The 11,960-nt window shown below is 41.6% G+C and overlaps 1 protein-coding gene across 3 annotated transcripts in view; it reads left to right on the top strand.

Annotated features, from left to right (window-relative positions):
* The first annotated feature begins 2,139 nt into the window (after positions 1–2,139).
* The window catches only part of DENND5A (DENN domain containing 5A), a 77,056-nt gene continuing 67,235 nt past the window's right edge, over positions 2,140–11,960 (top strand). For 2 of the 3 annotated variants that reach the window (XM_019728812.2, XM_019728807.2), the window contains exon 1: positions 2,141–2,386. In XM_019728812.2, the coding sequence (XP_019584371.1) occupies positions 2,272–2,386 (115 nt within the window). In that variant the 5' untranslated portion in view covers positions 2,141–2,271. Of the gene's footprint in view, positions 2,387–11,960 lie in introns of all 3 variants that reach the window. The other variant, XM_074335971.1, reaches the window with a different exon arrangement.

The following is an 11,960-nucleotide window of genomic DNA, read 5'->3' as shown; positions in this document are numbered from 1 at the left end:
GCTTTTGTTTCTAATTTGTGTTTTATGAGTTTAGTTAGTGTAAGAGGTCTCTCAGCACCTGATCACCCTAGACACGTTGGATAAAAAGTCTATGAACTTTCAAATTGAGGGCATTTAAGCCTTTTTCATGTCCCTTCTTCTAAGATCATTCTAAGACATGGGTCAGATCTTGTCACTCCTTGGCTTAAATTTCTTTAATTTACCTCCCCCTGACATGCACACTTTATAGGACAAATTCTTTAGCCTGCCATTTGAAGCCTTTCCTGCTCTGTCCCTCTTCTCTTTCCCTGGTTTCATTTCCTTTTAATTCTCCATCTCCCATCAAAACAAATTACTTGCCATTGACTGTATGTGGCATTACATTCTGCCACTCCTTGTTGCACATGCTTCCTGAACCATCTTCTTTCCCTCTCCTTTTTAACTGAAGAATTCCTCTTGGAGCTTTGGAACTCAAGTCAGATTATACCTCCTTCTGAGGGCTTCCCTGACCATCTCCCAACCTGGAGAGATGCCCCTCTTTTGTGTTCTATAACTATTTAGCTCTTTGAGACCCCTCTACTGTCTCAGTGTCCCCAGCACACAGGATAGGGTGGGGCATCATCCTAAATGGGCTTTGTGAAGCAACCTTCTTTCTCCTCCTCACTTTTCTTCCACAGGTTCAGACAGATTTCATACAGGGAGGAGCAGGTGCTATGGTTCCCAGTGACGTTGGCTGTGACCTTCAAGCCACCCTCCCTAAGGGAATCGATGCTTGAGACAAGTACCCAGGAGAGAAGCCAGGAGAGAACTCAGAATCAGCCCTTGGGGAAGCCAGTTGCCTTCTAGGGCTTTTAGCAGCCTGCCAGAGGCAATCTTGAGCATACCTCTTGCTGGAATAATAATAATTTGTAATATTTATGGAGTGCATTCTATGTTCCAGGCACTATTCGGACCACTTTACCTGTATGTACATTTATCTTATGTAATCTTCACAAAAACCTTGACTGCTGGACCTTAGAGATTGCCCAAGGTTACACAGTAAATGACAAAGTCAGGATTCAAATCTGAGCATTCTGTTTTTAGATACCATGCTGGCAACTACTCTACTATATTACCCTCCTGGCTTCTTCTGATCTCCAGTTTCCTGCCTACGTTCTGTGGGAAACCAAATCAGAGGGTCCCAAGACAAGGACCAAGGCTTCTCTTCTCCTCATCCACCCCCTCCCCCCTTCTCTCAGGAGTATCGGCTCCGGGTCTGAGAATTCTCAGAAGCAGAAGGGGAGCTCCTAAGTGGCAGGGGCCACTGGAGGCTCAAGAGAAAAGGTGACAGCATGGTCGCGGGGAAAAGGCCTAGCTGGAGTGGGGGTGAGGGAGCGGGGTGCTGATCACGATCCCAGGGTTCTTGTCCAGGTGTTCTCTCTTAGACTCTATATAGTGTCTATTCCCCCTTGGGGCAAGTTCTTGCTTCTTTCTGAACCTCAGTTTCCCCATTTGTAAAACAAGGGTAAATATAGGACGATGTGATCCACCACCGCCCATAAAGGGGGAATCCACAGCTGTATTGGGGAAAGGGCCGGGCACAGATGCCAGGGAGTGGGCGCAGGGAGAAGGCGCTATCTGGGGTCTCGGCCGACAGCCCCGGGAGAGGATGAGGTGGGCTTCGAAGCTCGGTCCTGCTACTACCCCTGTGACAGGGCCAGGGTGAGCAGATCCCCGAACTCGAGCGGGAGGCGGAGGTGAGGGCGGAGCATGGGCCCGGGTCCGGGCTATGCGGGACGCGCCCACTCATCCCACACCTCCTCAGCTCTCTCAAAAGGAGTCACAGCCCCGAGAGAGTGGCGGTTGCGAGCAACACGATAGTGGCCAGCCGCGCTGCGGCGACAGCGGGGGAATCTGCGGCCCGCCGGACTTAAAGAGCATCACGTCATCCTTTCCGCCAGGCGCCCGCCCCCCCCCCCCGACAGCGCCTGCGCAGGCGCAGCGGGAGGGGTCCGCGGTGGGGGCTCTGCTCGGAGCTCTCCGCCCTCCTCTAGGCTCGCTCCGGCTGCAGCGCTCTCGGCTGGCAGTAGCGGCGGAGGGGAAGGCGTCCAGGATGCAGCGCGGGGCGGCCCGGTGCCCCCCTGCCCCGTCACGGCAGCCGCAGCGGCCGCGGGGACCGGGCCAGGGCCGGGGGCGGCGGCCCGAGCCGCGGTAGCGGCGGCAGCGGCGGGAGGGGCGGCCTGAGGACGGGCGGGCGCCCGGGTGCGGGGGCTCAGCGCTCCGCACGGCCCGGCCCGGCTCGGCCCCGGCGCCATGAGCAGCGGCGGTGTTGTCGGCGGAGGGAGCTCGGCACCCAGTCGCTTCGCCGACTACTTTGTCATCTGCGGGCTAGACACCGAGACCGGGCTGGAGCCGGACGAGCTGTCGGGTGAGTGCTTGCCGAGCCCGGGGCCGCTTCTCCGCGGCCGCTGCGGGCGGGGACCCCCAGGAAACCTCTCCCCCGCTTTGTCCCGGTAGCCCGGCGAGGGTCTGTGGGGAGGACCCAGGCGGGCGCGGGGAAGGGAGCGTCGGGCTGGAGGAGGGGAGACGGGATGAGGGGCTCTGAACCTTGAGGGGTCCGAATGGCCTCTACGCCCCCCAGCGCTGTGGTCACGTCGTCCCGGACCAGGAAGAGGGAGGGGTGTGTGTTCTCAGTCTGGTGAAGGTTGAGTGACAGTATAAAATAAAGGAAAACTTGTTCTCGAACACCCGTTAGGGAGGGAAGGCATCTTACGTCCTAGTGAAAGTAAGTTCCACCCAGACTTGGAAAAAAAAAAAAAAAAAAAGGCAAAACAAAAACTTGATGAGTTTCTCTGGCCTCTTCCCAAGAAGCCTGTGATAACTGTTCCTCAAAACCGTTCTAACCTAGCCCTGGGTTGATGGGAAATAATAAAGTGAATTTGGGCCACACAAGGAAGGGTGAGAACTCCCTTAGTACTAGAAAGGGCTTGTACCCCGGGGCCATGCCTTCTTTATGAAAAGTAATTTGTGTCCTTTATGACGCCAGCGTCATTTGTGAATAAAAGGGCAGCAACCTTGGTGGAGAGCCTGGGTTGCACAGTGATGTTTCTGAAATCATCTTTCAAAGGGGAAGTGGTGGGGAAGTGAAGATTGGGCATTAGATTTGGCATTAATTGCAGAAGGGTGTCAGAGTTGTAAAATCCCGGTAAATTCCACAGCAACGTCATTAGAGCCTTTGAAATTACAAGTTTTGAAAAAGTTTTTTTTTCTGGAGTGTCCAGTTTGCAGGTTTCATGTGGATGGAAATTTGTTGTGTGGTCCTGATTTGATGAGGGCTACTCTTTCCAGTGTTCTGTCATGATGGATTCACTGTAAAATTTCTTTCTTGAAAGTGACTAATTTTACTTTGCTTTAGAGATGAAAGGACAGGTTTGTTTTCGTCACCAGAAGAATTCCAGTGTTTGTTATGAAAAAAAAAAAAAAATTAGGTACATACTTGAAATGACAAAAATGGACTCTTAAAAACCGTGGTAAACTGGTGACCTTTAACAAGGTCAGAACAAATATACTGTTTTCTCAAATTAATAGCAGGCGGAGAAAAAAATCTTGAAGCAGTAAATACAGTTAATACTAGGCCTTTTGTTGGGGTGGCTTTATTGTTTCAAGTTCACTTTTTTATGTCTTCAAATTCTTATAATACAGGTGTAATTTTTCATCTGTTTCATATTTATTAAATTTGTGACTTTTTGATGTAGTTGTTGGAATTCAGCACACGGTATTGGAGCTGGAAGGGACATCAAAGAGGAAAATGTGTCTTAGGAAAGACAGTAGCACCAACGACCTGTTAGTTAATTGCCTGACTGTTGGTCCAGTGACTCTCTCATGACACTAAACTGCATCTCATTGCCTGGCTTAGTCTTTACAAAACACTAACATGTTGAGAAAAACTGAAAATAACACAGTTCTCCCCAGTAAAAGAAACTTTAAACTGGGGGAATAAACCAGTATTATTTTTATGCTGTGCTTTTGAGGGTCTAATAAATTATACAGAGACACTTAATTTTAGAAAATAAAGAAAACAGTTTGCAAATGATAAAGCATAAGAATGAAGCTGGGAAGTGATTTGTTACTGGGAGCATTGGTTTTGGGGTTAAACATTTTCCCTCTGCTATTGACTCTCTCTGACTGGGCAAGTCAGATAATTCATCTACAAAAAAGAGAATGTAAAGAAAAAGCATCTCATCAAGTAGATCCTCAGAAATGTTCGTTCTCTTTAAGTAAATATCTGTTAATTATCCGGCTTTGCAGAGAGCTAAAATTATATTCCTGTGAAAGCTTTTTGGGAGGTTGAAGAAAGGGGCATGAGTTGTGTAAAATGTGTAAAGGGTTTTTTTTTTTCTGTCTTTTAAAATGTGGTTGCAGTAGTGGAATGCCAAGACCATTTATTCAATAGGTGGCCTTTGTTAGAATAGGCACTGATTGAAGGATTTCTTTTTTCCCCTTCATTTCATTTCTGGTGGGTTGATAGGGGAATCTGGACTACCCAGAGGGAATCTTTGAATAAAACAAAACAGAATACAAATAGCTGGATGCAGGCAGTATTGAGACTCTACAGGGTGCATTTTCTCTGCCCAGCCTGCCTTATAGCTCCCAAACTGGTGATGTCATAGTAAGTGAAATGACAGGAAATTGTGAATTGCACCCAGGTGCTTTAAGGAGGTACTGAGGAGTCTATGTTCTCTTAAAGCAAATGAAGTTGTTGTATCAGGTAGCTTCTGATACATATAAAAAGCGAATCCAGAATAAGCAAATCAAAGATGCTTGGTGTTTCTTCTGGTTTTGTGGAGAAGAGTTAAGGTTCATTCTTCTGAACGCAAGCATAGAGCTTGCTGTGTTGAATATAGACTAAGGTCATTGGATTTTGTAGGAGACTCTCCCTGTCACCTCTTCCCCTTTCTTGCAGACTTAAGCATTTATGCAAGTCACGTAGTTTTTTGTTATGCAAGGTGTGAAAATTAATTTTGTTTTCTTTTCTGGTTAGTTGAAGTGCTTTGGCTTGGAAGGGGAGAGAAAGGTAATTTATGAGTGAAGCACAAGTCTAGCCAACTTTAGGAAATTGTATCTGCGTGTTAGTTTGTTGAGCTTGTCAGGTAGATAAGCACATGTGGAAGAATCACTTTTGATTTGCATTTTCCATTATTGTCGGCCCATCCTAACTATGGAGGCAGATGGTAGAGTCCAGTCCCTCTTTCTACCACTTTGATGGGTGAGTTTCCCAGGCATCTGTATTTCCCCCTTTTCTTCTTATGGTCACCACCAGGTGACTGCAGGAGAAGGCTTACCATGAGGTGGGATTTCTGAGATTACTTTCCCTATCTCTGCCTGAGCTTTAAGATTCCAGAATGCTCTGACCTATTTTTTAATCTTAGAATCTGTAAGTTCCTCTGAACTGATATGCACCCAATATCTTAGGTTCATGCATCTACTACTACAATTTTCCTAGGCTTTGAGCACAGGGCCTTGCAAAGAATTTAAAAGAAGGGCTTGGAGACATAGACAGATGGGAGACTAGCCAGTATCCTATATGAGTCTTAGAACACTGAGAATACACTGAAATCATCTCTCCCCCCCCCCTTTTTTTTAAGGAGGGCGCAGCTCACAGTGCCCCATGTGGGGATCAAACTGGCAACCTTGGTGTTATTAACACCACGCTCTAACCAACTGAGTGAACCGCACCCCCCTCCCGCCCCCGAAATCATCCTTAATGTCACCCTTAGAAGAGAGAAAAAGTGCTCACTGTCCAGAAAAGCCAGAGGACTGGTCAGATCATATTTCTCTTTAACCCATGTTGATCAATGAAGTTAGAACATCAGAATCGTGGAATGTCAGACGTGGAAGCAATCTTAGAGATGATATTGCCTTCTGATTTTACAGATGTGGAAACTGAGGTCCTGAGAAAACTAGAGAATATTTGTCTCCCTTACTATTCTTATTTTCTGCTACTTGAATGATTCTCTCTTTGCATGCTTTGCAGTAATCTGAAGAGTAGGGGTTTCAAGTAAAATAATTGTTTGGCAGGGGCAGGAGCAGACATTATTGCAGATTTTTCTAGTGCAGGTTTCTGTTTCATGTTAAGAAAGAATACTATGCATGATTATTTTGAGGGATATCTTTTCTTTCTTTCTTTCTTTTTTTTTTAAGCTTTTTCTGAGATAATTTCACACCAAACATTGATGTGAATAGTACAGATAACTTCAGTGCATCCTTTTCCCAGAGTCACTGATTAGCATTTTACTTCATTTGCTTTATCACTTGTGTGTTCTCTCTCTAATATGTATAAACAACTTTATTGAGATATAATTCACATACCATATAATTCACTTATTTAAAGTGTACAATTCAGTGGTTTTTGCTATGTTCATAGAATTGTGCAATCATCACTACAATCAGTTTTAGAATATTCATCACTCTTGTTTCCAAAACCCATACCCATTAGCAGTCACTCTCCATTGCCTTCCATCTCCCTAATCCCCAGCCCTAGGCAACCATTAATAGGGAGGGTTTTGATCTCTATAGATTTGCCTATTCTGGACATTTCATATAAATGGAATCATGTAATATATGGTCTTTTGTGATTGGCTTCTTTTATTTAACATGTTTTCAAGGTTCATCCATGTTGTAGCATGTATCAGTATGTTACTTTTTATGGCTGAATAATATTTTTACATTGTATGAATATACCACATTTTATTTATTCACCAGTTGATGGACATTTGGGTTGTTTATACTTTTTGATTATAACGAAAAATGCTATTGTGAACATTTGTGTACATGTTTTTGTTTGGGCATGTTTTCATTTCTCTTCGGTATATATCCAGGAGTTAAATTGCTGGGTATTATGGTAACTCTGTGCTTAACCTTTTGGGAAAATGCCAGCCTTTTTTCCAAAACAGCTGCATCAGTTTACATTCCCATTAGCAGCATATGAAGGTTCCACTTTCTCCACATCCTCACTGATACTTCTTATGTCTTTTTGAATGTAGGCATCCTAGTTGATATGAAGTGGTATCTCATTGTGGTTTTGATTTGCGTTATCTTTGATGGTCAAGGATAACTTATTTAAAAGAAAAAAAAAAGGCTGTCTCTTCCCAGAGATGAAGTGGCTATAAGAAATTTGGTGATCCAGCTTCAAACAGGGAGTCAATATGAGCTAAGTTTAATTTTTATTTTCCTCTACCAGTCTGGTCAATTGTAAGCAGATTCTCTCATGGTCATTTTCTGATGGCATCTCTGCTCTGAAGCCCAGATTTCTAGGTGAAGCAAAACTCAAATACTGATAGCTTACCTCTAGTACTTCCAGAGGTCAAGGTTGCTGTGGGGGTTTGGGGGGAGGTGCGTGATTTCCTAAGTTAGGTCATGTGTTTCCTTTTATAAGGTAGAGCAAGTAAGTGCAGAGAAGAGACCAACATACAGAAACAATTACAGAGCAGCCCAAGGCAGTTTAAAATTACATGCCAAATTTAGTTGGAGAGACTGTATATTCTTAAACATAAGAGAACCCCACTTCACACTGCCTCAGGTAGGGAGAATCACCCTGAAGTATCACGTTTTACTTTAATGACACTGGGGCCCTGCTCCTCTATTCTTAGGAGGAAATCCTGAGTCACAATGTTTGGTGGTCAAACCAAATTCTTTTAGACTCTGCTCAGCCCTTCCTTCCTTCCTAGATTAAAAATAAAGTTTTCTTTGCCTAAGGCCTTCTTTGGCAACTCCTATTTCCAAGTCCTATATCCTTTTAGTAGCTTGTTTTTTGGCTAACTGTGGTGGAGGTGTACTTGGATTTGGCTTGGCTCCTCAGTTCCTATCTTCATGCCTGGAATTGAATTACTGTCAAGTGGTTTTAGGGGTCTCTCAGGAACCTCGGTACACAGGAGGGAACATATACTTAATCTGTTTTAGGTTCCTGTTGGATATAGCATAGGATCCAGTGCAAGAGAGAAAGCCTTGCCTTTTAGAAGTTGGTCATTTCTTACGGAATACAGTGATCACACACAGGCTATCATTGCCAGATTTTTAGATTTACTTCTCAAAAGTTATTAAGTGAGGCAGATATTGGTCAAATATCTGTTTTCCAGATGTTCTGTGATGGCTGAACATCTTTAGTTTGGAGTATATAGAACTCTGGACGGGGTTTATGAGTGGCAGAGTGCTGTCATGGTGGAAAATGAGAGCATGTACTTAAGCTGTGTTCAGTATGCTTCTGAGGGATCAGGTATAACTCCAGGGAGTAAGATGGAAAGCGGTATAGTTTCGACATCAGGTTTCTCAAAATTATACTCAGGCTATTTGCTTGGTTGTCATCCATGGGATCTATCATAGTGTCCCATGTCATAGTTAGAGAGAGCCAGGTTAGTAATTTTTTGTTGGTGTTCATTATGTGATGGGTAAGTTAGGTCAGAATTTTGCAAGGCCATCTGTAATGTGAGCTGAACTAGTCGGGTTAGTCTAAAATGTTTTCCTGGAGTTCTGAGAGGCCTAAGCAGGGAGAAGTTGTGTAGAGCTTCCTCTTATTAACGAAGCTTCATTTCTCTGTGAGTGTGGGATTCCTTGATTTCTAAACTATTCCCAGCTGGCAAAACATAATATGAGTGTGCATTCGTTTATATTGGTCACAGAATCAAAAAATGTCAGAGCTAGAAATCAGAGATGGTCCAGCTATCACTTTTGACAGATGGTAATGATTAATATTTGTAAATGACTTTATAGTTTTGCAGTGTACATTTAAACAGTTTAAGAAATTTTCAGCCCTACTTGAAATACAATTTTTCGTCCAGTGTCACCCAGCAAGTAGAAAGAACTGTTAGAATTCAGGTCTTCTCTCTGCTGTCTCACCATTGATGAGATAATTATTTTTTAAGTTATAGATTTTGGAAACCTGACACAGTGGCTTGCTCATTGAATAGTAGAACTGTGGTATGGCTTCTTTATTTCGGTCCCCAACCCACATTGCAGTAGAGGAGCTCTCTCAGGAGAGGAGCCAGATCACTTGTGTTCTGAATTGTAGTTAAGACTGGTTGTTCTTTTATATATATTTTTTCCTGTTTCCCGACTCTTATCAGTTCTGGAAATGTGGTTTTTTTAGAACAAATAGTTACTAGGGCTTTGTTTCTGCGAAGGCCTTTGTTCCCTTTTTTTGGGTGACTGTTTCATGAAATTTTATGCTTTTTGTCTGAGGTCTGTTTTCTTTGAAAAAAAGATTTGTACCTGCTAACCTCAGAAATTGCTCAGTATAGCTTGCAGTTTACATCTTTTGTGGTTGAAGTTTGGAGGCTGGTTGTGACGTCTGGTTTACCATATTCTTTATAATGAAAGGATATAGGAAACAACAGAGAAACTTTCAGGATTTTTTTTAAAGCAGGAAGACAGAGGAGGAAATTATTTAGAAATAAGCATCATAAACCATGATTTACAGACCTACCTCAGAGATATTGCGGGTTTGGTTCCAGACCACTACAATAAAGTGAGTCATTTTCTGCTGGTGGAGGGTCTTGCCTTTGATTTGTAAAAAACACAGTATCTGTATAGCACAGTAAAGCAAAATGCAATGAAAAAAAGGTATTTCTTTATAAGTGGGTAAACCCAATTGAAAGCAAATTACGTGCATTTTTTTTTTTTTAACGTTAGAATTGCTTTCCAGGAATCTAAAGGATGCGGTTCTTAGTTGTGTCATTTCTGATGCCTTTTCTTTCTGTTTTTGTAGTTTAGAGTAATGGCCCTCTAATAATGTGTTCGCCTAGTTATGAAGATAGGTATTAAAGACAGTGCTTTATATAATAGTTGCTTGATAAAGATTTGTTGTATTAATTATGAAAAGATAGAGGCTGCCTATTCAGATTTTCAAAGCATTGTATGTAACCATATTTTTTCTTCAGATATAAGGCATAATACTTAACATACTAGAACTTAAGCCAAACTTCCACAACTTTTCTAAGTGCTGAGTAAGTGAAGAACGTGGGGTCTGTAGAAGAGAAAAATAGCAATGATTGTTTTCCCACACTCAAAAAGCTGAGGGCCAAAGTCAGATTTAGAGGTAAGATGATGATGGGAGAGGCATTTTGTATTGCATTATGATTATTTTATAATTTATAATGCTAAATTTTATAGTAGTTTAGATGAACCTGTACTTTTTTTAAAAAATGAATCTCATTTTAGTTTTTTTTTTTAATTTTATTAGTTTCAGGTGCACAAGACAAAGCAAAATTTAGATGTTTATCATTTATATCCCTCACACTGTATGAACCCCCCTCCCCTTCATTTTAGTTTATTTAACCATTTCTATTGGCTCAGATGACAATCTCTCGTTGGGAAAAAAACCCACAAATATTTGGAAGTATTACCTATCAAACTGATATCCATCCAGCTTTGCTGAACTCTGAGGTTCTGTCTGTCCTGACAATATGTAATCCCTTTCTTTGCTAAGTAATTATCTAATATTCTTCTCCCACCCCCACTTTCTCACATCTGTATGAAACACATTATTTTCCCTACAGATCTATTGTGTGGAAAGTGATGTTTAAGCATTTGTGGTTTTATCTTGTAGAAGAATGCTTAGTGTTTTGTTTAGTGTTCCTAGAGGATTGTTGGTCCCTGATCTAGCTCTGTTGGCTGCTTAGCTCGGTTGGTTGTGAGTATGATGCATTTAATGAAGCCAACGTCACTGAGTTGGTCTCCAAAAGGATCAGTTAGCTTAGTTCTACCCATTTTTGTGCTAGCCTCAGCGGACCATCCCACTCACGAGTGCACTGTAGGTCATAGGGTACATAGTCAAGAAAGTGAGGCTAGAGTAGCACTTCATTCCTGTTATTTATAGGTGATCATTAAATTAATAGGTACTTACTGTTTATTGAATACACTTCAGTGCCAGGTATCAGATAGCATTTTATCCCCATTTTACAGATTAGGAAACTAAAGTGCAGAGAATTTAAACAACATGACCTAGATCATATAGCAAGAATTGGAAGTCTGTCTGTATAACCCTCTACCACCTACCTTTCTGTATTGAAAGGACAGCTTAGTCATGGGACACTTGTTTCCATAGATATGAGATACAGTTGCTGTCCTTGAGAGGCTCCTAGTCTTCCATGGAGTCAGGCATGTAAACCAATAACTGCAGAAAAGGATCAATTTATTAAGGGAGAAGCAGATAATGGTTCAGGAGAGGGAAAAAGTTCTGTTCTCTAGCTTTGTATGTCTTACAAAATTCAATATATATATTGAAAAATTCAGTATAAAGTGCTTAGCATTGGATGTGACCCTGAACAAAAACAATAATCTCTGATTTATTTATTGGTTAATTCAATGCTCATTTAATATATGTAAAATTTATGGAATCTGAGGGTTGGAAAAAACATGGTTGAAGGTCAACCATGGTAAGGAATGATATTTTTCTCTCTCTAAAAATGAAACTTAGAGTTATAAAGTGCATATTTCTTATAGGAAACTTAGAAATTATAGAAAGGTACAAAAATAAGTCATTCATGATTCTTCTATCCAGAATTAAGCTGTTAGCATTTTGATGTCTTTATGTAGTGCCTTCCAATTTAAAAACATTTTTATTGCTGTACACCTTAAACACAAATCCTAAGTATATAGCTTGACATGTGTATAACCCATCACCCAGGTTGTCTTCTCAGTTTTTACAATATGTGGGTGTGTATGTGTGTACTTTTACATATTGTGATAAAGTGAAATGCAAAAATTTTGTGTTTCAATTTTTTTCACTTAATGTTCTATCATGAGTATTTCTCAATATCATGAAGTATTGTAAAATTTTTTTGATCCTAGTTAAGAGTTAATTACAAGGAGCAGAAACTCATTCAAACAAGCTGAAGTAAAAAGGGGATTTATTTCAAGTTATAATATATTTATAAATAACATCTTAAAAGAATATCAATACAAAGATCTTTCTGGTGAATATGTGGAATATTTCAGTTTTCTCCCCC

Source organism: Rhinolophus sinicus, linkage group LG06 (assembly GCF_036562045.2).
Source record: "Rhinolophus sinicus isolate RSC01 linkage group LG06, ASM3656204v1, whole genome shotgun sequence".
NCBI classification, from domain to species: Eukaryota; Metazoa; Chordata; class Mammalia; order Chiroptera; family Rhinolophidae; genus Rhinolophus; species Rhinolophus sinicus.
Note: the sequence above shows the minus strand (reverse complement) of the source record. Positions and strands in the feature narration are given on the sequence as shown.